The sequence below is a fragment of the Alexandromys fortis genome, unplaced genomic scaffold (assembly GCF_014885135.2).
Source record: "Alexandromys fortis isolate MF-2015 unplaced genomic scaffold, M_Fortis_MF-2015_v1.1 scaffold_356, whole genome shotgun sequence".
Lineage (NCBI taxonomy): Eukaryota > Metazoa > Chordata > Mammalia > Rodentia > Cricetidae > Alexandromys > Alexandromys fortis.
Window position 1 is genome coordinate 1 of NW_026068235.1, and position 25,141 is coordinate 25,141.

The following is a 25,141-nucleotide window of genomic DNA, read 5'->3' on the forward strand; positions in this document are numbered from 1 at the left end:
TGGTGTGGAAGCCTAGATCAGCGCCTGTGGAAAGCTGCCTGAAAGACTCCCTTGGACTTGGCAGAGAGGGGCAAGGCAGTCTGTTGGGGGGGGGGGGGCGGCGGCGGGCAAGGAGAAGGCACCTTCAAGGATGACGGGCGCTGGTTCCTCCTAAGCCCCTGTTGTTCGCTGGCATATGGAAAGGTCTGTAAAAGTAGAAGGCTTTGGGGGAAGTGGTAACGGTGTCAAGAGGAAGCGAGTAGACTGGTTTTATGCAAGTATGCCCGCAGCATCGAGTCAGTGAGGGCTCCGAGCTGCGGTTTCTACCTCCGGGCTGCCCGACATCCTGTCTTGGCTCTGGGTTAGGCCAGCTCTGGGTTCCGGAGACCTAACTCTGGTCTCCTTGCTGTTGAAGACTGGAATCTGAGGTTTTCTAGGGTTTTCCGAGAAGCTACCAAAGAGCCAATGAGTTTCTCTCTCTGGTCAGCCTTCTTCAGATGTTAAGCAGCCTGTGGTTGAATTGTGTTCTGTTGCTCCAGGCCAGAGCTCCAGGGGAGGCTTTTCCCTGGATACCCTTTGTTAGGCTGATGATTCTCCACAGCCCATCGTCCTTCCCCTTGAAGAGACAATGCTCTTCCAGTAGAACTGAAAATCGTGATGGCCTCTTTTTATGGGACAGAACGGCAGGGAGATATGAGTTGCGGTTCACTTACTCTTCAATTCACTATTAAAAACTTATCTTTTGGTGTTCTGGCCCTAGAAATGGCTATCTGTGTGACTCAGGGGCTCGCCAGTGGCCTACTTATGTGACCCTCTCTCTGGTCCTGCCATCTCTTCCCGACTCAAAGAAGACCCTGCATCTACTTTATATGTGAGCTTTACTCTCATGGTCTTGGTGGCCAAGACACCTACATTTTGTAATATTAATTTCTTGCTAATATTGATCACAACGTGCCATCAAAACGAGAGGCTCCTTGCACTTGTGACTTCACATTGTGGTTGCTCATTTGCTTATCTGCTTTCTGAAGGCTACCATTCAGAGCACAGGCTCTGAAACCAGCCATATGGGCTCAAATGTCAGCTTGTCACCTCCTCACTGTGCTAGCTGGGCCAAGGTAGTTAACCTTTCAGAGGCTCTGTTTGCTCATCATTAACAAGGGGTATCTCCACCCCCAGAAGACAATAAATGAGACCACAAATAATCACCTGTTTACCACCCCCACCCCCCAGTAGCTGGTGTCCGGGAGAGTACCTAAGAGATCCTAGCTGAGGGTTTCTGTCATTGTGAGCCCAGGGACAGGTTTCTGCCACCTGACTTGCTAAGAAATATCTCTGGTCATCCATCTAGCAATAGTGTGCTGCCCTCTGCCAGGCATTGTGGTACAGAAGCCAAAGAGGTTCTGGTCTGGTCTCGGGGAACTACAGGCATACAGAATAGGGACGGGGCGACTGTGAAGGCGGCATGGTGGTGCCTTCATGACAGAGAGGTGGTGTAGGAAGTTTCCTTTTAAGGTCTTGCTGGAGAACTGTCTTGAAGAGAAACCTTTTGTTGTCCTAGATGGGCCAAGAAAGAGGCCCTCCAGCTAGACCAAGAGTGTGTGCACAGAAGGAAGAGAAAGAGAATGAGCAAGCCATGAATTTTTAGGTGTCGTGGGGCTTCTGGCTTCTGGGAGAGATGCAGATGGCAGGCGCCCACAGAGGCTGAGGCCTCAGAACGCTGGGACTTGTAACGACAGCACTTTCAAGGAGCCAGGACTTGATGGTAGGGAATGGGGGGAGATGCACCCATGGGTACCAGTGAGGGATGAAGGTTGAGAGGAGAGGTGGCTGCCTATCCTCGTCTCTCTGTCTCCTCTTCCAGATTGCTGCCTTTGGATTTCACTCTCCAGCGAGCAGACAGCCCAGTCATAGGCCAAGCATGGTGCTCTGTTTATTCAGAAAACAGAAAGGGCTTTTGCCCTTCAAGGAAAACCCAAGACATTGCAAAGCTCTCCGGGAGTCATGTTTCTAGGTGGAATGAGGTGGTTTTGTTGGTGGCTGTAGGTGTGTCCCCTGTCCCTCTTCACTCAGTGGGTTGGTCTCTCATAGCTTGTGTGGTCTTAGACCTAGGCCGTCCCCTTCACTTCCCGAACCCAATGGGAATGAATTGGTTTCAAAAGAACTCTGTCTCCACGAGAGAATAAAGCAGGGCGGGGAAGAGGATCTGAAATCACAGGTGGCCAGGTTTTTCGATCCACCTGTCTTTAACTACATCCTTTAACTATGTCTTTAATATGTCCTTCTGCTTCCAGTGGACTAGAACTACGTTCATGGTGCCTGCCATCTTCTTCACTTCCTTTCAACTTAAAAACTTATTGCATGCGTATGGGTGTTTTGCTTTTATGTATGTCTGTGCATGGCGTGTATGAAGAGGAAGCCTGACCCCTTGAAATTGCAGTTACATGTGGTAATGAGCTGACATCTGGGTACTGGAAATTGAACCCGGGTCTTCTGGAAGGGTATCCGGTATTCTTAATGGTTGAGCCACGTCTCTAGCCTGTTCACTCAGCTTTTGTGGTCACAGAATGTGGACTGCCATCTTGTTTCTGCTGGTGTTTATGTATCAGCTGCCCATTGCGTGACCAGCATGCCTTACATAGAGACGGAAGTCTCATCTCTACCACCTCCGTTCATGCTCACTCCTAAAGCTGGGCTGCCAGCCATGCCGGGAGATGCCGAACCTCTCCAGAAAGATGCTCTTTGGTGTACCATGGCCACAACATCCAGGCGGTATGAACTCCATACCCAGGAAGGTATGTCTCTCACAAGAGGTTGCTTTGTGGTACTGAGTGGCCAAGGATGGAGAAGTTTAACAGAAACTAGCCAAGCAAGATTCATCTTGCTTTTGGTAAAAAAGATATTTTTCTTGCCACTTGGTAGAAATTGCTCTCAGTAACTTTCTCCAGTGAAGGAGAGACAAAGAAAACAGAGTAGAAGTAAGATGAAGGGCCACAAGGGAGGCTAATGAAACCTTCAAAGCAATGACAACAAAACCAAAAGCCAAAGCAAAAACCAAACCAAACCAAACCAAACAACAACAAAAACCAACCCAATTAAACATTGAGGCTGGAGAGATGACTCAGTGGTTTAAATGTGTCTGCTGCTATTACAGAGGGGAAATTAATACCCTCTTCTGGCCTCCATGGGCACCAGCACACATCTGTGCATACACACGGACACATATATACAAACACAGAGGCATGAGTGTGTGTGTGTGTGTGTGCGCGTGTGTGCGTGTACATTTGATTCTGTCCTTGACTGACCTGAGCTTTAGGTAGACCTGAACGGCCTCAAACTCACGGTGTCTGCCTGCCTCTGACTCCCCAGTGCTGGAATTAAAGGCATGCACTGCCACCACTTTCCTTGTCACAAGAAAGTCCTTTGTCACTTTGTGCTAAGTAGGCAGAGTGTGGAAATATTACCTAGTGTGTGTGTGTGTGTCTGTGATGTATGCCTGTTGTGATGGGGTGGTACACAGGCTCTGATGCATGCCAAACAATCATTCTACTACTAAGATAAATCTCTAGCTCCCCATGGCCCCACTTGAGATTTTTTTTTTTTTTTGAGAAATGTCTGTTGAGCTACTTAGGCTGGCCTTAAACCCACTCTGTAACTGAGACAGGCATTGAACCTATGATCTCCCTGCCTTAGACTTCCATGTAGCTAAGAGTATCAGCTTTCACTACCAGACCCCAGCTGGCATCTTCTCTTTGAACTGTCTGCACGCGCCAGCCTTCTCTGCTTCTCCCATCATTTTTTTTCCCCTGAGGGTTCCTGGCCTTCTACTTCCTCATGGCCTATCTCACTTCTTTAAAGAGGGGCGCTTATCTTGATGGAGCTTGAAAAGCCCTCTGGGGGCGGGGCAGGGGGAAGGCAGAAGCCTTGACAGTGTCTGGGGAAGTAAAAAGGGTAGCACTTTCAGATTTAGCTGCGCAGAACCGTGTCCTCCAGGTTCCTAGGAGACCAGGGATGCGCGGCTGAAGCTGATGGTCCAAGAGAGCATCACCCTGGACGGACTGAGCGAACTGTGAGTTCTCAGCGGCTGCTGCGTGTGGACTGGCGGGCAAATGTCCGGCAAGAGCTAGGTCCTCTGGCCCATACGTGCCCTGCTAACAAGCCCACAGCGTCTCCGAGACAGCATGACACCCGACAACACCACGGCGACGTGGTTGAAAATCACCTACATCTCCATGGAGGTCATCATCGGGCTCTGCGCTGTCGTGGGCAACATGCTGGTCATCTGGGTGGTCAAGCTGAACCCCAGTCTGAGGACCACCACCTTCTATTTCATAGTCTCCCTAGCACTGGCTGACATTGCCGTTGGGATACTGGTCATGCCTTTGGCTATTGCTGTCAGCCTGGAAGTGAGGATGCACTTCTATACCTGCCTTTTCATGGCCTGCGTGATTCTGATCTTCACCCACGCCTCCATTATGTCCTTGCTGGCCATCGCTGTCGACCGTTACCTGCGGGTCAAGCTGACAGTCAGGTAACCTGCTTGAAGAAGGGTGGGGTAGCAGTGTGTGTGTGTGTGTGTGTGTGTGTGTGTGTGTGTGTGTGTGTGTGAGTGGGGGGGGCAGGAAAGTAGAGCTATCAAGTTTGTCTTCTAGACTTGTTCAGTAGAAATGAACCCAAACTGGCCCTCGATGTTTACAAAGGGCAGCAAATGTCTTTGCACCGTACGGTTTGTGAAGAGAGTAGGCAGGAAGAGCTGGGATTCAGGGACACTCTGAGCCCTTCTCCGTTGAGCACGGCTGTCGACTACCGCGCAAGATAGCCAAAGATGATGAAAGCCTGATGTATCTTTGGTTTTTAAAAATCTGATCTCAAGTTTTCAAGATAATAGAGCCTCAGTAGATTATCTTGTTTTAGGAGAAGTAGAAAGATGGGCATAAGAAGAGACAGGCAGCTGACTGGGTGGTTTTGCAGATATAGGTTAGATTTTTAACGTTGCTTCTGCCTCTGTCCAGATATTGAAAAAAAAAAAGGGTTCTAAAAATGTATATCCATTGCCTGTGGTGGTGACTCACACCTTTAATCCCAGCACTCAGCACTCAGGCAGAGGCAGGCGGATCTCTGTAACTTTGAGGCCAGCCTGGTCTACAGAGTGAGTTACAAGACACAGGGCTACACAATGAAACTCTGCCTCAAGGAATGTAAAAAAAAAAAATGTACATTTTCCTTTTCATCTTTTTTTTAATGACGTGTAAAGCACTTCTGAGACGAAGCTATTTTTGGAATATGTGTTAAAATGCTGTGCAAAATGGCAGCAGCTTCCTGTGCCCATGCAGAGAGAGCAGGCAGCCAATGAGAAATCACATTTCCTGGATTCTTCCGGCTCCTCTTGGGGAAAGAGCATGAGGAAGCTACAAACAAGCCGGAGGGGAAAACGAGTCTGGGGTCTTCTCCCTGGTCTTGTGGTCTGGCGTTGGGCAAGTTATTTAGCTTTCTCTGCTTCAGTCTCCACGTCTCTGAGTAGCTGTGCATCTGAACCAGGCTTTCTTCCTTTCAGTTGTACCACCTCTGGCTGCTATATGTTACCTAACGCTGTTTTACATTTTTAAAGTCTAAAATGAAGATGATAATTTCATCTTTATAAGGTGAAGCCAGTAAAGTTAATAAATGCGAAGTTCTCAGAAAAATCCTGCTACAGAGTCTGTGTTCAATAAATGGTAGCTACGCCACTGTCACCAGTAAAATAGAGATTGTCATAAAATATCTCTAGTTTGCTTTGCGGTTTAGTTGAGGTAAGTCTTAGTTTCTTTCTTTTGTAGCCTGTGTGAGGCCATTTCGGAAGGATGATTTAAGGAGAAATTCTGCCTCCCCAGGATGAAACTATAAGCACTTGAGCATAACCTTAAGAAAACACTGATTAACTCAAAGAGCAGCATCGATGCCCCTGCGAAAGATGGGGCGGGTACAGGTAGAGAGAAGCATGGAGGGGCAGTGTAACCTGTGAGCTCCAATTCAACAGCCAGTCGAAGCAATGCAGAGTACAGCACACCAGCAAGCTTTGGGGAGAGTCTCATCAGCTCTGGGATCCAAAAATGTAGGTAGGGCTTACATTGCAGGACAGAGAGGTTCTGGACAGCTGGCTCAACAGAGAAAAGCACTTGCTGTTCTTACAGAGGACTTGGCTTCCGTTCCCAGCACCCAGCACTGTCCGTAACTCCAGTTCCAGGAGATCCAGTGCCTTCTTCCGACTACCCTGACCACCAGGCATACACGTGGTACACAGATATACATGCAAGCAAAACATTCATATACACAAAATAAATATGAAAAAAAAATTCTTGGAGCCACAACTGAGTGGAGGCACGTAGGCACCTGATTCTTAGAAACATATTGCTGATCATTCTAGTTTTTATTTTTTAATGTCACCTAACACTGTGGGTGTTTCATCTCTCAGCAGAAGCTGAGGGAATTGGGAAGCTAATCATCTCTTCCTCCCTTTTCCCAGCTAGTCGTTTCCTGTTTCTGTGAACTCACCAACTTTTTTTTTTCCATTCAAACAGATACAAGGCGGTCACCACTCAAAGAAGAATATGGCTCTCCCTGGGCCTTTGCTGGGTAGTATCTTTCCTGGTGGGACTGACCCCCATGTTTGGCTGGAATAAAAAAGTGCTCTCAGGGCTCGCCCCAAATATCACCACCCTTTCGTGCCATTTCCTTTCGGTCGTGTCTCTGGACTACATGGTCTTCTTCAGCTTCATCACCTGGATCCTCATCCCCCTCCTTGTCATGTGCATCATCTACCTGGACATCTTCTACATCCTCCGCAAGAAACTCAGCCAGAACTTATCCGGCTTCCGAGAGACACGTGCGTTCTACGGGCGGGAGTTCAAGACAGCCAAGTCCCTGTTCCTGGTTCTCTTCTTGTTTGCTTTGTGCTGGCTGCCACTGTCTATCATCAACTTTGTTTCCTACTTTAAAGTTAATATACCAGAGGCCGCAAGGTGCCTGGGGATCTTGTTGTCCCACGCGAACTCAATGATGAACCCTATTGTCTACGCTTGTAAAATTAAAAAGTTCAAGGAAACCTACCTTGTGATTCTCAAAGCTTTTAGGGTCTGTCAGAGCTCAGTTTCCTTGGACTCCAACTCTGAACAGACTACCGACACATAAGCCATCTCACAGCCTTCACGGACAGCACCAGCGAGCCCCATAGGCCTTATCAGACCTTCCTGTTTCCTTCCACTGCCGTGGGATCAGCTGACTGGTGGCCACGCAGTTCCACTCCTCCCGGTCTCTGCCTCAGTTATTTTCTTGCTCAGTTCTGCGGGAGCCTGACATGAAGACCATGCATCACGTGCTGTGTTCTTCCTTCCCAGACACAAGAAGGAATGGAATCTCAAGGGTGTCTCAACTTACTGAGGAAAAATTCTATCTGAGATGGATGTACAGAATCTGCTTGGAAAGATTCCTAAGACACTGAGAACAGAGGGAGTGGGCTGAGTTTAAACAGGGTTTAACTGGCCAAGCTCACCTGTGTGGGTGTATTTAGGCAAATAAAAGACGATGGCCAACTGTTGTGCAGCTCTTGGCTGGGATCCTTTGGGGTTTGGAGCCACAGGTGACTGCTCTTGGTATTTGTCTTGCTCGCTTCCTGGAACACTGTTCCAAGGTGCAGCCTCACCATAGGTGATTGTCCTCTCTGGAAGGTCGTCTGCCTTGCGAGACTCTGATGTTCTTAGACTCCAAGGCAACTGGGGGTTTAGGACCACTGGATGTTTAAGTCTGGAACAGGACATTTAAGGAAGCTGGGACTAAGATGTTAACCCATGGCTTTGTGATTTCAGCCTGGAAGGGGGAGTGAAAGTTGGGTATCTAGATTTTACACAGCGGCTCTGTTTTGGTTACTTCTCTGTTGCTATCACAGAGTGTCATGACCAAGACAGCAGAGAGGGAAGAGCTAATTTGGGCTTCTGGTTCCAGAGGGATAAGAGGCTATGATGGTGGGGAGGTGGCATAGCTTCAAGGGGCAGACACGGCGATGTAGCTCATCCATAAGTGGGAAACAGAGTGAACTGGACGTGGCAGAAGGCTTTAGACTCTCACGTCTGCCGTCAGTACCACACTCCTCTCAGCAAGGCTGCGTCTTTCCAAACCCTCTCAAAACAGTGCCCCCGAGAGAGAGAAGACAAAGAGTTTAAATGCCTGAGCCTATGGGGAGCATTCCTAATCCAAACTGCTACACACTCCTTGAGTAATTAACAGTCCTTACACACCGGGCAGTGGTGGCGCACGCCTTTAATCCCAGCACTGGGGAGGCAGAGGCAGGTAGATCTTTGTGAGTTCAAGGCCAGCCTGGTCTACAAGAGCTGTAGCTAGTTCCAGGACAGGCTTCAAAGCTACAGAGAAACCCTGTCTTGAAAAACCAAAAATAAAATAAAATAAAATAAACAAAACAAACAAACAAAAAAAACCAGTCCATACACAAAGGTAAGCAGATTGCCCAAATCTTGCTTCCCAAAAATGAAGGTAGAGTGCCAGGCTCCTAGTTATTTATAATCCCAAATGAAGAGTCCCCTCTTTTTTAGCAAAAACAATATTTAGGTGCCTGTTATAATTCTAACACTGACTATAAGGCATAAAGAGACAACTGAAAGCTCCCATCACTTTTTTTAAAAAAAGGAGTTTTTTTTAACTTAAAGTTTTTTTAATATTTATTTATTTATTATGTATACAATATCCTGTCTGTATGCCTGGAGGCCAGAAGAGGGCGCCAGACCTCTTTACAGATGGTTGTGAGCCACCATGTGGTTGCTGGGAATTGAACTCAGGACCTTCGGAAGAGCAGGCAACGCTCTTAACCACTGAGCCATCTCTCCAGCCCCCTCCCATCACTTTTGTGTGTGTGCATGTTACTGGGTGTGAAGGTGCATGTCTTGGGGCAGGGGGTGGGTGTACATAAAATTTTGCATATGGAGACCAGGGGACAAACTCAGATATCCTTTTTCCTCAAGTGCTCTCCTCCTTACTTTTGAAATAAATTCCCTTACCAGCTCGAGGCTCAACAATTAGTGTAGGTCAGCCAGGCCCAGGTATCAGCCTACCTTGGCTTCCCAAGGGCTTTGATTATGAGCATAGTGTCCAGTTTTGTGTGTGTGTACGTGTGTATTAAACTTTCCCTAGTCCTGCCAATCATTTTCTAGGCACTGAGATCTTAGGTGCCCATTAGACTCTGAAGCTGAAGTGGGTACAACAATTATTTTTATCTCCGTGTGAGGGTGCAGTCGATCATGGTAGGTAAGGCGTGATGGTGTGGGTGTGAGACAGCTGGTCACATTGTCTCTTCAGTTTGGAAAACAGGTTGACCACTGACCAAGCATGGACACGCCTTTAATCCCAGCACAGGTGGGCGGGGGGGGGGGGGGGGGGGGGGGGGGGGGGGGGGGGGGGGGGTGAAGCAGAGAACTCTGGGAGTGCAAGGCCAGCCTTGTCTGCATATGAAGTACTAGGCCAACCAGGGCTACGTGGTGAGACCTTGGGATTGAGCAGGGAGGAAAATGAGAGAAGGTTGATCATCACAGTGCCCCTGTGGCTCCTTCCTTGGCAGCTAACCCCATCCTCCAGTTCATCAGGATGGAAGCTGGCAGTGGACGGAGTCAGCCACATCATCGGAGCCCCGCAGCTGCAGACACTCACAGTGCCCACCCTTGATTTTCCTGTCCAAATCTGAAGCTCCCCATAGAGTCTCATTCCCAAAATAAAGTGTTGGTTTGATGAGAGCCTCAAGATGACAGTTCCAACCAAGCAAAGAGAAGCGGGGACCCGAAAGTGGAATTAGACCATAGCTATCCCTGAAGTTTGTCTGGATCCTAATGCTAGCCCAGATCTATTATTTCAGCAGAGGCCCCTCCTTCTCCTCCTGTTGCCCCAGAAGAGTCAAGCATGCAAGGCTTCCCCTTACCGAATCTCTGGTTTGGTTTGTGTCTGCAGGAAGAGGCCCTGGGTTTGCTGTAAGGCTTCAGAACCTCTGCCCAGTGAGCTGGACAGTAAGGGGGAAGTGCTGTAAATTCTTGGTTTCACGATCATCTTCACTCTGTTGTAGCAACGCTCAGTCTCCCCTTTTTAAAAGACAATTTAAAGCGAACACTTCCTTCAAATCTGAAGAGCAATCTGGGCTGGGCCTGTAGGTATCGTTAGGTCATGGCTACGAAGTTTGAGAACTGCTTTTACTTCTTTGCCCTTCTGATTGCCACTGATGGCTTGCTGGGAGCTGGGCCGTCTCATTTTTGCCAAGTGGGACTATCCCGAGATACAGGACTGTTCCAGCTCGGAAGAAGCTAAAGCCAAAGTCAGAAGCTGAAGCCTTGACGTGTGAAGATACCCTTTTAGCATGAAGCCAAGAATAAGGTGAACCAAAAACTTTGGCAACATCCTGAGCTGAGCGTCTGTGGTTACCATGTGCTGCCAAGGGCCTTGTCTGGGTCCAGGACCCTATAACGGCCAGGGTCTGGATTGACATATATGGCTCCTGTTGCCACCGAGGGCCATAAGGATGCCCAGGGTCAGGTGAGTGACCTGAGCCCAGGTTAGTGTCCAAGGGCCTTGATGCATGCAGATCTAGGGGGCCTGTGCTGCTACTCAATGCCATGGTGACATCCCAAGCAGAGCTGCAGCTGAGGTCATATCAGTGGTCCTACTGCAGCCAGGGTCTGTGCTGATGACTGAGGGTCCTGTTACCACTGGAGGCTGTGCAGACACCAGAGGTCTAAGGTGATGTCGGTGTCCCAGAGCCACACTGCCTCTGGGGCAATGCCAATCTTAGTGACCTGAACGGCCACCTTGAGAATCGGTGACATCCAGACCAAGGGCCATGTCTGGGTTTGTGGCCCTACCGAGTTGGGATCTGTCTGAGTTCCACATTGCCCCCAAAGCTCACATAGTAGACCAGGGTTGGGGCTGCAACCTGAGGCCTCTGCTGGGAGAGCCATGTCTGGGTCCGTGGTCCAGCTGCAGTTGGGGTCCATGTTGATGTCTGTGGCCTGTGTCACCTCAGGGGGCCTTAGGAACCAATAGAGATGAAATCATAGGGCCGACCTGCCCTTCGCTGGCCCAGGGAAAGCTGGCCTTACCTCTCACGGGACACCGCAGCAAGAGAGCCGGCCCTGAGCCCTGCAGGAGAGGTGGCCCCTGCAATCCGGAGAGCTGGCCCCTGCAATCCGGAGAGCTGGCCCCACTCCTCACCAGAGGGTGAACCAACCCCGAGGGAATGGATGGAGGGGAGCTGACTCTGACCCTTCGCTTGAGGCAGGTGGCCCCAGAGGCCTGAACTGGCCAGCTGACCACCCAGGCCTACAGCCAGGCCTTGGGCTGGCCCACCCCATCTAGCCCATCTAGGACTTGCTAGAGCTTTTGAAGGGACTGATGCTGGGGAACAACACCTTCAGGATCTCTACGACTTGGAGCAGCCGCAGGAGTTCCGGTGAGGATCCAGTGAGGATGGTGTACCAGACACCAGAGGCCTTGAACCAGACCAGGGGCTCTGCAGTGAACATTTGCTAGTAAAGCTGATAGGACAAGAGGGTCATACTGTGGAACACTCCAAGGTCCCCAATGGCAGCAGCGTGAATGATGAGGTGTTGGAGAGGCAGGAAAGAAAGAGGTTTTAATGTGGAGGGGGAGGTGCTGCAAGGGTGAGAGATATGGGGGGGGACCAGGAGGTGGGTGGAATTGGGGCGCATGATGTGAAACTCTCCAAAAAATAAATAAAGAAGTCAAATTAAGAAGAAAAAAAAACCATTGGCTACAAGTAAGTAGAGACCCACCCTGGTTTCAGGTTTGGAGATGAGTGTGGCAGGGATCTTCCCATGAAGCCTGCCTCTAGCCAACACCCTCTCAGTGAAACCAGAAAGCTAACTAGGGCTTTTTATCTAAATGGAAAAGGTACAGAGACGCCCAGACAAATTCAGAGATGGCTTTCTCCTCTTCCCTATGAAGACACTGAACAAATGTAGATGCCAACCAAGTACATGGCTTTATTACTTGGATTTTTTTAAAAAAAATAAAATCAAGTAGAAATAGAGACTAGCCTACCAAATGTCACCAAATGGCTGTCTGTTCTTCGTGTGTGTGTGTGTGTATATGTGTGTGTATGTGTGTGTGTGTATATGTGTGTGTGTATATGTGTGTGTGTGTATGTGTTAGAGATTCTGCAGCTCAGATAGGACTGAAGTTCACTATGTAGCCTAATCTATTATTAGAACTCATGGTAGTCCTCCTGCCTCAGCCTCCCCAGTACTAGGATTATAGGCACGAGCTACCACACCTAGTTTATTTTGAACTTGCTGTAGCTCTTGGCCCAGTTTTGGGCCAGCAGAAGAGTAGGGACGCTTTGTAGTGGTGTTTAAGAGAGACTCAGAGGCCAGGTGTAGCAGTGCCCACCTGCAATCAGAGTTACTCAGTAGCTTGAGGCAGGAGAGCAAGAGAACAGACTGTGTAAGAGCATCATTCTCTCCCATTAAAAAATAAATAAATTAAAACACACTGGGAAAAACATTTTTTTTTAAAAAAAGGTTTCTCTGTAGCTTTGTAGCCTATTCTAGAACTAGCTCTTGTAGATCAGGCTGGCCTAGAGCTCGCAGAGATCTGCCTGCCTCTGCCTCCCAAGTGCTAGGAGTAAAGGCGTACACCACCACCATCCAGCCCATACTGATTTTTTTTTAAATGTATTTTATATATCAGTTTTCTATCTGCATGTATGCTTGCATGCCAGAAGAGGGCATCAGACCCCATTAGGTGGTTGTGAGCTGCTATGTAATTACTGGGAATTGAACTCATGACTCTGGAAGAGCAGCTAGTGCTTTTAACTATTGAGCCATCTTTCCCGCCCAAAACACTGAAATTTTAACGAGTTTGTCTTGAGTATTCGAGGATTCATGAACAGAGCATCTGCAGACTGCAAGTGGCTCTGCCACAGGGGGCAGGTGGAGAGGCTTTTACTGAGTCTTGGCAGCGCTGCAAAGAAAATGTGTTTAATTGGTTAGGAGGGAAGCCTATTGCTAGAAGGTCAGTTGGGCAGTTGGTCCATTAACTTTGGTGGTAGCTGACAGATTGTGGTAAGTGTGATTCTACAGTGTACATGGAGTTGATCTTCAATTTGATGATGTCGGACTCCAAGGTGTTGGGGGCCATTTCAATCCATTAAGTGTTTTTTAAAGCAGAACTGGGGGGAGGGCCCTGAGCTGTGCCCTTGTTGGAGGGTGTGGGACATTTAGATGCTTCTGAACAGGTTGGAGGATGAGGCACCGGGACATCCAGATGTCTCTGAACAGGGAGCACATCTGCTTAGTCCTAAACTGCAATGAGAACCACAATAGAGGAAGCCACCGCTTACTCTACAAGCCTTGGTGATTTGAGGATAGTTGTGAGCAGTTAGTGCCTGACTTCCGGAGACTGTTGTTAGAGATAATAACCCGACTCCCTAAAAAATCCCTCTGACCGCAGGCTGGTCCGCTGCTCGTTGTGGGTGATTGGCTGCTTTCCTGGGCAGCGTGCTGCAGGTTGTCAATCAGGATCTTATGCTGATAATCATCATTCATCTGCATAATTTCCAGGCACGTTTTCAAGAGAAATCCTTCTGCTAACCGCGATAGCTGGGTAGGAGAGGAGTGAGAAAGCTGGCTTCCTCAGACAACAGTGTGCATGCAATTCTCTTGGCTAACTCTAAAGTGCCCTACAGTTTTGCAGGATTATTGCTCTCTCTCTCTCTCTCTCTCTCTCTCTCTCTCTCTCTCTCTCTCTCTCTCTCTCTCTCTGTGTGTGTGTGTATATGAGAGAGAGAGAGATAACACAATGGAAAGAGGTTTTAATTGCTGTTATTTTCCAAACCAGCTAGATTTCACATCAGATCACACTGACTCGACTCTACTGACTCTGTGAACTTGGACCCCTTAAACTCCTGTGTCTGCTCTCATTTGTAACAAGGGACTAATAACATTTATGTCAGAGTCCTTTTGTTTCTTAAACAATGTATATTATTAGTCAATGTGTGTGTGTGTGTGTGTGTGTGTGTGTGTGTGTGTGTGAGTGAGTGTGTGAGTGAAGGGGCACATGTGACAGCATTCATGTGGAGGTCAGAGGACAGTTTTGTGGAGCCGGTTCTCTCCACTTACCATGTGGGTTCTGGTGTCAAACTCAGGTTGTCAGGCTGTGTGGCAAGCACCTATAACTGGCTGAACCATCTTCCTGGGCCCTCATTTTGCTATTTTTCATTTTGTCAGAATCAAAAGTCATGAAGTGGAATGACTAGAAGAATGAGCTCTAGTTTACCTATTATCCTGTTTTAGTACTTATTAATTTATGGTCTCTCTTGTTGCATTTATTAACCCTGCCCTGTTTATCTTAGACTTTGGGGCTTCAAGTTATTTCCTCTATAAAAACTTATAAAAGATGTTCTAAAAAGTACTACTCGGGGGCTGGAGAAATGGCTCAGAGGTTAAGAGCATTGACCGCTCTTCCAGAGGTCCTGAGTTCAATTCCCAGCAACCACAACCATCTGTAATGAAATCTGGTGCCCTCTTCTGGCCTGCAGGCATACATGCAGGCAGAGCACTGTCTACATAATAAATAAATAAATCTTTTTTTTAAAGTATTACTCGATTTATTCTCCATAGCTATGTACTTTCTCCTTCCCTGAATCTAAAGATTAATTGTATCCTTAAGAGCGAGGAACAGGAGTACTTGTACCAGCTAACACTGACTGTCGGCATCTGCATACCGCATCTTCTTATCTGCTTTATTTGATTTTTCAGTGTGAGACATAATCTCATGTACTCCAGGCTGGCCTTGAACTTGATATCTAATAGAGGATGAACCTGAACTCCTGATCCTCCTGCTTCCATCTCTGAAGTTCTGGAATTGCAGTGTGTGTCACCTCACCCAGTACTCTCATTATTTATAAAGTAACTTTTCCATTGTCTTAGGAAGTTTGCTGATATTTACCATATTCTCGTCTTTTCTATTTCTAATGACATTTTCTTTGACCATTTTGTGCCATCTCTGAACAAACTAATCAGGTTTTTTTTTTTTTTCCGGTTTTTCAAGACAGGGTTTCTCTGTGGTTTTGGAGCCTGTCCTGGAACTAGCTCTTGTAGACCAGGCTGGTCTCGAACTCACAGAGATCAGCCTGCCTCTGCCTCCCAAGTGCTGGGATTAAAGGCGTGCGCCACCACCGCCCGGCCAAACTAATCAGTTTTGCGTACGAGTATTGACAGAGATAAGGACCACATTTTAAAAACTTAGAATTATTATTTGCTGCAGAACCTAAGACAACAAGCCTTTATTATCTGCTCCTGGTCTGTATGGGTCAGGAATTCAGGAACATGAGATTACTGGGTCAGACACCTGAAAGTTTGATCATGGCCACTCCCAAGGTGACTCTGGCATTAGTGATAAGGTGACATTGGCAAGGTGTTTCCTTTTCATGTAAGTCTTTCTGTTGCTTGCTTGAGTCCTCATAAATGGTGGCCGACTCACTCAAAGTACAAGAGACTGGGGCAGAAGCTGGACCATGCTTCAAAGACACACATCATACTTCGGCCAAATTTTGTTTATCCTGAAGGCCAGCCCAGACTCACCTTCATATGGGCTACATAAGATCATTTATATCAAAGGACATCCGGTATGCCTGACTGGTGTGATTGGTTAGTTTTTTATCAACATAAACCTAGATATACGTGAGAGTAAGAAATCTCAGTTGAGGACTTGGTTCCATCATATTGTCTTGTGAGCAAAATCTATGAGGGTATTTCCTTTCTCTTTCTTTCTTTCTTTCTTTCTTTCTTTCTTTCTTTCCTTCCTTCCTTCCTTCCTTCCTTCCTTCTTTCTTTCTTTCCTTTTCTTTCTTTCATTGTGGTTTTTTTGTTTGTTTGTTTTTTGAGAAAGGGTTTCTCTGTAGCTTTTTGAACCTGTCCTGGAACTAGCTCTTTGTAGACCAGGCTGGCCTCCAACTCACAGACATCTGCCTGGGCCTCTGCCCCGAGTTCTGCGATTAAAGGCGGGTGCCACCACGCCCAGCTGAGGGTATTTTCTTGACTGTCAGCTGCTGTTTCAGGGTACAGTTCACTGTGGGTGGTGCCATCCCTGGGCAGGTGGTCTTGGGCTATATAAGAAGGCAGCTGCTCAAGCTAGGAAGAGAAGACCAGAAGTGGCTTCCCTAGGTCTTCTCGGCTCTAGTTCACGCCTTGAGCTCCTGCCCCAGCTTTCCTCAAGAACAGACTGTAGTCTCTAAGCTTAAATAAACCCTTTCCTCCCCCTGGTTGCTTTTGGCCAGTTTTTTTGACCATGACAACAGAGAGGCTAACTAGAACAGGCTGGGACGAAACCATTAACATACCTAAAACAAATGAACAAAGAACAGCATCAACTGTCTCGGCACCGTAATGAGTTTCATATGTTGTCATTAGCCAATACATTTCACTCAACTTCACTGAATCTATTGATTCTTCTTTCTAGTCTTCTTTTTCTCTAACACATTTTGTTGGTTGAGACAGAGATCACCAATGAGGAGCAGATAATGTAATGTAAGTAAAAAAAAAAAAAACCATTGTGGTGCAAGCTTGGCGCAAGTGCATATGCTGAATTCCTGTGAATTAAAGGAAGGCTCCCCTTTTCTCAGGAAAGGATGATATTGCACAATATAGAAAAGTCATCTACATCCGTCCCTTGGAAGGAAGTGCTAGCTCTAGGATGTGATAAGGAGCACCCAGTTTAAGTTTGGGAATTTAGGGTGGTTCAAGAATTCGAACCTGCAAAACTAGTGGTCAGAAGGCATGCATCTGTCAGGAATCAGAAGCTGTTCCTGCTACCGCATGGAAAGGCCTCTTTGCTGGGTCCCAGTTCTATCCAGAAAAGCTTTCCAGAGTCTGGAATCCCCAGCCCCGGATGCTGACGGCTCTACTCATGTATTCTGGCTTGCAGGCATACGTGCTTCTGGCAGCTGGCATGAGCTTCACCTCTAACCACACTCGCTAAGTCTTCACTGTAGCTTGGGACTCAAGTTACTTATGGATTTCTTTGCTGGAATTGCTCCCATGTGAAAATGAACTGGGCCTCTCAGAATGATGGAGGGACAAGAGGCACAGCCACACACGTCAAGAGAGGGTACAGTTGCCCACATGAACATGTTCCAGTAGCGATGTGTGTATCTCTTCTGGGTGTCGATAAAGTGTGTACACCAAGTGGATTTAATGAAGGAGTGGGTTCTCCTGCTGCTCTGGGCAGAGCTGGGAGTGCAGATTTTCGCAGTTGATGCAAAGACAACATCTTATTTATGAGTGATATCCCTCTGGTGTGTCCCAGGACACAACCCGCTGGCTCTGCCCAACAGCACTGCTTAGAAGAACCGGCGGTTCTTCCTTCACGCGGGCTAAAACCACCTTAAATCTAAACATATGTTTCCCTCATGCAGATCCAGCATCCCTGAGATCCTCTGTTCTTAACAGCTGAAGTTTGCTTCCTTCTCACCGTGGAGCTTGTCATGTTCTCCTTGGCCCTCTTTTCAGGTAAACGTCAGTAAGGAACACCTCGCCCTCTAAGCCACAACCCTTTGGGGCAGCTTTCTTCTCCTCTACTTAATGCCCCTCCTCAGGGTAGCCATTTAAAGCACCTCAGCTGTTTATGGGATAAGAGAAGGTGAAAATATGTCTTGTTAACAGGTCCTATTACGAGATCTTAGATCCTTACCTCTGATAAAGGAGTTGTGGCGAACTTGTGTCCCTTGACTAAAATTGGAGCTCTGCGGTGCTCCCCGCTCCCTCGAATGACCCCAATTCCCATTCTCTTCTCCTTTCTTCCCTCATATCCAGGCAGACATGCTTAGCTCCTTTCTGCCTAAGTCTGACACCAGAGATGGTACCCAGAAATGGAACTTGCCCCAAGCTATCCCACCTCCCAGTTGCGCTCCCTTTAGACCTAACTGCAGATCTCTGTGGGTCAGCATCCTTGTCTATGAACCGAGGACCACAAGATCCTCTTGTCTGGTTATGATGAGAGGAGACTGGCACTTGGAGGAATGTGTTATCTCCTGTAAGACACGGCGGAAGCAGCCTCTTGGTGGGTGTGTGTGGGTTCTTCACAGAACACACTTGGAAGGCTGAGAGCGATGGGCTCTGCTGTCTCATCTCTCCTTTCTGATCAGATATTTTTCCAGCTACGGTACAGCCGGATGTTGCATGTGTGACTTCCTCTTTATACAACGTCCTGGCATGATAAAGAGGCCCACACTGCTCTTGCATGGCAAGCTCTCAGCCCCTAAAATCACAGGTCCCTTTATTTTTAGTCCTTTTCAGTCAGAGCGAGCCTCCTAACCTTTCGCTTCCCTTTAGTGGCTGCCTTTAGGGGCAGAGCTAAGGGGCTAGGTGGCAAAACAAACCTCAAGTTCTTCAAGGCTCCTAGCATCTCACGCATTCTCAGGCTAGTAGAGGAGACTTCTCCAACAGTTATGGGTTCTAAGCACATGAATTGGGGCTGCCTACCTTTAGGGGAGGTCTTTTCCCCTTAGCTCGTTTTCTCTGGAAACACCCACGTAGAGGCACCCAGCGATATGCTTGGTTAATCTAGGCATCCCAAATCCAATCAAGCCCACATCAAGATCAACTCTCACAGATCTTCAAATTAAAGGTTTCTTCAGAGTTGATGTCATTCTGGGGACTCTCTCTGCCTTGAAGACGGCTGCCTTTTGTGTTCACATGATTTTGTCTAACTTCATCTGTTTTTAAATTTTTAAATAAGAATACCAGTCATATTAAATTCAGAACTATCATAACGGGGACTGGAGAGATGGCTCAACAGGTAGCTTACAACCATCTACAATTTCAGTTCCAGGAGACTGGACATATGTTTATGACCTTGGGCTCCAGGCATACATGTGGTGCACTTATATACATGTGATACACTTACACACGTGTTGCAATTACATACATGTGTTGCACTCACACGTGTTACACTTATACACATGTGCTGCACTTATATACACGCAGAAAAAACACCTATGCACATAAAACACAACAAAAAAACTTTAAAATTTTTTCTTAAAGCGAGCCACCCTAATTTTCTAATTTTAAATAATTTCTTCTTAAAAGTCTTGTGTCCAAATGCAGTCACATCACATTCTGTATAGGGATTAAGGGATCAACATGTGAAGGATACTCATAATAGTGACCAAATTCAAATGGACAAAACCCAAATTTCAATTAACCATCTTCCAGGAGAGCAGGGGGTTCGGTGTGTTTCCGAGAATAATGAACTCTGTGTGTATGTGAATGTGTGCTTGTGTGTTCACAGACACCATGGTCATGGATGAAAAGGTGAAGACAGGTGTTGAACTGGATACAGTTTCTGCCAACTGTAGCTATGATGCCCACTACAAGAACCACACCAAGTACTGGTGCAGAGGCTATTTCAGGGACTCGTGCAACGTTATCGCATTTACCCCTAACAGCACCAACCGTGTGGCCCTGAAGGACACAGGAAGCCAACTCATCATCACTGTGTCCTACCTGGTCAAGGAGGACACAGGCTGGTACTGGTGTGGCATCCAACAGGACTTTGCCAGAGATGTCATGGATTTTACACAGCTGATTGTAACTGACAGCAGAGACGGCCGGGTCAGTGGTTTTCCACCTGGTAAAGAGACTGGCAAGAGATGGTTGGAGGGCAATAAGTGCTCACTGAGGCAATAAAAACTCACCAAAGGATCCAGGTCTGGTGGTGCACACCTTTAATCCCCACACTCAGAAGGCAGAGGCAGGTGAATCTCTGGGTGTTCGAGGCCACCTGGTCCACAGAGTGAGTTCCAAACGAGGCAGAGCTATATAAAGTGAGACCCTGTCTCAAAATAAAGACACAAAAACCACCTCACTGAAGGCAGAGGCCACCAACTCAAGTTCCTCTTGTACTACTTGAGGTAACCAGCTCTCTCAATTCCACTCTGTGGTGGGGGGTGAGAGCTGGGTAGAATTTCGTAGGAAAGAAGTGCATCTGAGCCCTGGGTGTGCTTGTAACTTCCCTTTCTTCACAACAGTCTGGCTCGCAGACCTTGGAAGGTTCTGGAAGGTCTCATAGGCGTGAGATCTTTGACTTGATGGTCAAGGCTTTGAGGTTGTAGTGAAACCTCAGCCTTGCAGGTCTAGAACCTAGGAGATTGGCTTGAGACGTAACTGAGGCCGCAAAGAGAGGTTTCTCGAAACTAAACAGCTTAAAACAAATCAGTAATTAATGTAAGTTAAACAGAGCGGTCAAACTTGCCAGCGCCCATCTTTACTCATGTGGAATGCAGGAGGATCCTGGGAGGGACAGGAACCAGGGGGTAAAGTCTGCCTAAGCCAGACTGCGATTTTGAGCTGGAGCTAACTCTGGGGCTCTCCCAGTGTTCTCGTGTTCTCAGGCCCCTTCTCCGGAGCCTGGAAAACTCTTGAGTACCAGTGAGCCCCTGTCTTCCAGGCAGAGAAACGTGGAAGGCACTAGCTGTTCTCCCGACGTTCCCATTTAGAAAAGTGATGTGATTTCGGTGGCTGGAGCGCAGTGACCATAGGAAACCCCAGCAGAAGGACTTGTGGGAAGCCTCACCCCCACACCACCTCTCCAGTTCTCATGCCTTGCTCACATTTAGTCCGCTGGTAACTGATGCGGCTAGCATCCCACTGAGTGGGTAACATCCACACTGGCTGTGTTTTCACTTTGTACGTGTCTGCTTTTTATAGCGTTTCTGGAGTTTTTAGTTCAGGAAGAGAGGGGTCTTGTTTAAATTTGCTCCTTTAAAGAAACATGGAGGAGGTGATGTGGGACTCCCCGATGGGTTGTTAGTATCTATCAGAGGAACTATGTCACAGATTGACTCATTCCCTAAGGATGGGTCTGGCTATTTGATACATCAAGACTTTTTTTTCCCTTGGGAGTGACCCTAGTCTGGGTCTCTAACCATGAATGCTTTTAGACTGCACAGGGCCTTTGTGCAAATCTGGGAAAGGTGTCCCTTCTTCAGGGTGCAGAGGATCCAGTAGCAGGGGGTGTATGACTTAGCTAGCGCATCGTGAGTTGGATTCCAGCCCCTACATCTCTCCCCAGACTTGCTCCCTGTCCAGGGCATGTTACTACAATAGTGTTGTTATTGTCTTGTGCAAAAAGCCAGCAAGGCACTTCCCCTCTGGAGAGCAAGAGAAAGACGGGATGGGGATGCAGCTGGAGACAAAGGAAGGGCCCCCAAATGGACTTTATTCTCAACACTTTCTTCCTGATTCAGACCCTCCAAGGAACAGGACCCGGAGCTGTAGGACTTCCAAAACTATCCTAAAGGCGGAGGACTCCAAGTGAGTATGGATCTGAGGAGGTGGGATGAGCCACAACACAGTAGTTCACGCCTTCTACTTTTCATCTGTGTATTGTTTCTCTGCCTAAACAAAATATCTTAATTGTAATTGTTTGGTTTCTTAAAAATGACTATTTCTGTTTGAAAGCAGAAAATAGCTTCTGGTTACTTTAATTGTTTTTGGTTTTCTTTTTTGTTGTTGTTTTATTTTTGTTTTTTTGACAGGTTTTCTCTGTATAGCCCTGGCTGTTCTGGGACTTGCTCTGTAGAGCAGGCTGATTTTGAACTCACAGATGTCTGCCTGCCTCTGCCTCTCGAGTGCTGGGATTAAAGGCATGTGCCACTGCTGCCCGGCTTAGTTATTTTAATTTTGAAAGAGGGCATTCTACCCCACAGAGGGAGAGAATACTTGTCTGAAACACAGGACAGGCATGCAGGCAAAAGAGGAGCCAAGGACCCACTAGGACTTTATCTTCATCTCTAGCTCTGTTTCCATCTGATGATCTCGAGTGCATTTGCTTCCTTCTCTATGTCAGTCTTGGCTAATTCTAGTTTCTTTTTTAAAAAAGTCTGACTCATTTTTATTTTGTGTGTATGAATGTTTCATACACATATATGTATATGTGCAACACGTTTGTGCATGGAGCCTTGTGGAGTCAAGAAAAGAGAGCCTGATCTCTGGAACTGGAGCTAAAAATATTCATGGGCTGCAGTGTGGGTGCTGGGAACTGAACCTCTGAGCTTTCTCTCTAGGCCTCTGTTTCTTTTGTTTTGTTTTGAGACTTAAAAAGTTCCCCCCAAGTTCCTAGGTAGACTTAAACCTTTGTCCCCCCCTGCTTCCTCCTCCTGAGTAATGGGATACAGGTGTGTGCTGCCACACCCAGCTCACAAGCACTCCGCCAACTGAGCTATATCCTCCAGCTTGTATTCTTTTCTCTCTTTCCATCTCCCTCTCTCTCCCACCCTCCTCCTTCCCTCCATCTTTCTTTCTCTCTTTGACACAGTAGGTTTCACCCATTTATAGTTGCTCAGTTTATTTCTCCCCATTCAAGAGAATGACCGAAGACTATAGTTTTTCCACTTCTTGTCCCTACTTCATTTCTGAGGAAGGACTCACTGGCCCAGCTTGGTTAGATGCCCATCCGATTCAAGGAATGAATTACTCTTTACAGACTGAAGCTGTCAGGAGCTCCTGGGGCCGGGATGGGCGTGACGGTGTGAGAAGAAAACCAGAAGGGGTTTCCTTCCAAATGACCTGATATCTGATGTGATTTCTTCTAGACTGTCCCTTCTGATCTTTTGCATACTGATTATGCATTTGGGGACCATCTTTATAATCAGTGTTTGTCCAAGGGAAGGAGAAGCCAGAGGAATGAGGAAATGAGGAGGAGGTAAGCAAGCCGGGGTGTAGAGTCATGAATAAACGTGACCCTCCTCTTGATGCCTGGTCACTTAGGTACCAAGGCAGTTGGTCAGTACACAGGCTGAGGAGGATAGAACCTCCTCAGAGTGACAAAGGCATCATGGGAAGCAACTGAAGGAACACTTTAGTCTTAAGTGGAAGTAGGTGTGGGCTGGAAAGAAGGAAGATAACCACACTGCAGGACCCGTATCTGTGGGGCTCCTGGACACCACGGCACAAGCATTGGGGAATAGCCTTACTCTTTGAAACTTTTTGTTCACCTGTAGGGATTGGGGTCAAGGCTCTTGTCTAATGATGGGGTTTCTGTAACGCCTTCCCCCAGTTCGGCAGGTGGTTGGGCCCAGGGACCTCAGCTTTCTGTCTTTGTTTTTCCTTGGATAGTTACTGGTAAAAGCATCACTAGAAGCCCTCAGCCAAACCAAGTCCCTTCTGTGATCTCCATACCCTTGGTAAGTTCCCTCCTTGATTCCTCAGTACTGAGTTGTGAGTGCCTTCGGAACTCAGTCGTTAGTTCTTTCCACTCACAGAGAGGACACTGTGTGGTCGTCTGTCTTTACCTGTGACACAGGCAGGTCCTATCATCTGGAAAGTTCTCTAGGTCACCATAAAGAACTGAAAAGAACACCATGAACACCTTTGTTTGGCCAAGGCGATGCTGTTAGCTTTTGGCTTTTTATGATTGGACACCATGGAAACACCTTGGACAAAGAAGAGACTGTAGCCATAGTTACAAAATGGATTCCAGTCACCCTTCTTGGGTTTGGAAACATAGAAAAACAATACTTCAAAGAAATAATGATTAATATGAAGGAAACAAACAAAAGCCTCAGACTAGAAAGCCAATACTGTCACCAAATCCAAGTAGCATCCGAATGATGGGAGGCCTGTTAGTGACACATGAGGGGCCAGGGCCAGCAGGATCTGAAATGTGACCACAGGCTACAGGTCTCAGGCTGCCCCTGTGCTGGCTGGGTCCCATGAAGACACAGAACAAGCTATCTAAAACAGTAAAGGAGCGGCTCTCACAGCGTACCTGCCTTTTTGCCCTAGAAGCTTTGGGAACAGTGGAGGGGAGGGAAATGACCAAAGCAACACCCTTCAGGGCTTGTCTAGGCTCCTTCTAGGTTACAAGTTTTGTTTGTTTGTTTGTTTTTTGGGTTTTTTTGTTGTTGTTGTTTTTTTAAGATAGGGTTTCACTGTTTTAGAGCTTGTCCTGGAACTAGCTCTTGTAGACCAGGCTGGCCTCGAACTCACAGAGATCTGCCTGCCTCTGCCTCCCGAGTGCTGGGATTAAAGGCATGTGCCACCACCGGCCAGCTGTTTGTATTTTTTTTTCTTCAGGAATTTATCATCACTTCTTTAAGATAGGACCCTGGGCAACATTGTTTTCCCAAGCCAGTTTTTCCCTCTACATTTTCCTCCTTGTTCCTATATGCTTCTGAGTTTTCTATCCATCTATCCACCATGTCCCACCCACCTCCCCACCCATGCATCCTCCATTTTGCAAACTAGGAACATGCTAGTGCTGAGGTTACAAAGACAAACTAAATAGGTAGCACCTGTCTTCATGGATCTTATGTTGTAACCCAGGAAAACAGCAGGGCAGCCATGGCGCACCCAGAAGCCCAAGTAGAAGGATCTCGAGTTCAAGGCCAGTTTGGACTAAATGAGTTCTAGAGCAGCCTAGACTGCAGAGTGAGGTTCTGTCTCAAAAATAAAGTGCTGTGGTGAGGTGGAGTTACACAAGCAACCACACTTGAACACAGACGCAAGCTTGTCCAGCAGAATCAGTGAAGGTGATAGGATGCTGTATAAGAGGAAAGAAGAGAACCCAGTGCCGTTCTCTCAGCAAGAAGCCAGCAGCCTGCTCTAGCCTTGCCCTGTTGCTCATACTTGGACACACTTAGCAGGCTGGACTAAAGCCCCTTCTAGTTTTGTTCTTCTTGGGCCCGGCAGTTCAGATGTATTCATACCATCAAAACTCCGCGAGAGAAGGGCAAACCCTGGGTACCCAGCTTTGCCTACAGTCTTGCAGAGATGACATCAAAATCCAGCCCTGAAAGCAAACTTTCGTGTTTGCAGGGCTGCCAAAGTGGCTCAGCGGGTAAAGGCGCTTGTCACCAATCCTGATGAAGCCCCAGGACTCACGTGGCAGGAAGAGAAGCAACTACTGCAAGCTGTCCTCTGACTTCCACATGTGTTCTGGGAACACATAGCCCTTGTGTATCCTCCACTCTCCCCTACGTGAAGGGGCGGGGGAAGAGGGGAAGAGAGAGATACAGAGACAGAGAGGCAGAGAGAAACACACACAGACACACACACGCGGGGCAAGGGGGAGAGAGAGAGAGAGAGAGAGAGAGAGAGAGAGAGAGAGAGAGAGAGAGAGA

General features: G+C 47.4%; 1 protein-coding gene across 1 annotated transcript; it reads left to right on the plus strand.

Annotated features, from left to right (window-relative positions):
* The first annotated feature begins 3,918 nt into the window (after positions 1 to 3,918).
* Adora3 (adenosine A3 receptor) lies at positions 3,919 to 7,532 on the plus strand. Its single transcript, XM_050130960.1, has 2 exons — positions 3,919 to 4,507; positions 6,534 to 7,532. The coding sequence occupies exons 1-2, from the start codon at positions 4,158 to 4,160 to the stop codon at positions 7,141 to 7,143; spliced, it is 960 nt and encodes a 319-aa protein (XP_049986917.1). The 5' UTR covers positions 3,919 to 4,157; the 3' UTR covers positions 7,144 to 7,532.
* Positions 7,533 to 25,141: the final 17,609 nt, after the last annotated feature.

Excerpts from the sequence above, each read along its gene's own strand:
- Adora3 (XM_050130960.1), top strand. The coding sequence starts at position 4,158 with ATGACACCCGACAACACCACGGCGACGTGGTTGAAAATCACCTACATC. Across the intron at positions 4,508-6,533 it reads CGGGTCAAGCTGACAGTCAG|ATACAAGGCGGTCACCACTC; the intron begins GTAACCTGCTTG and ends CCATTCAAACAG.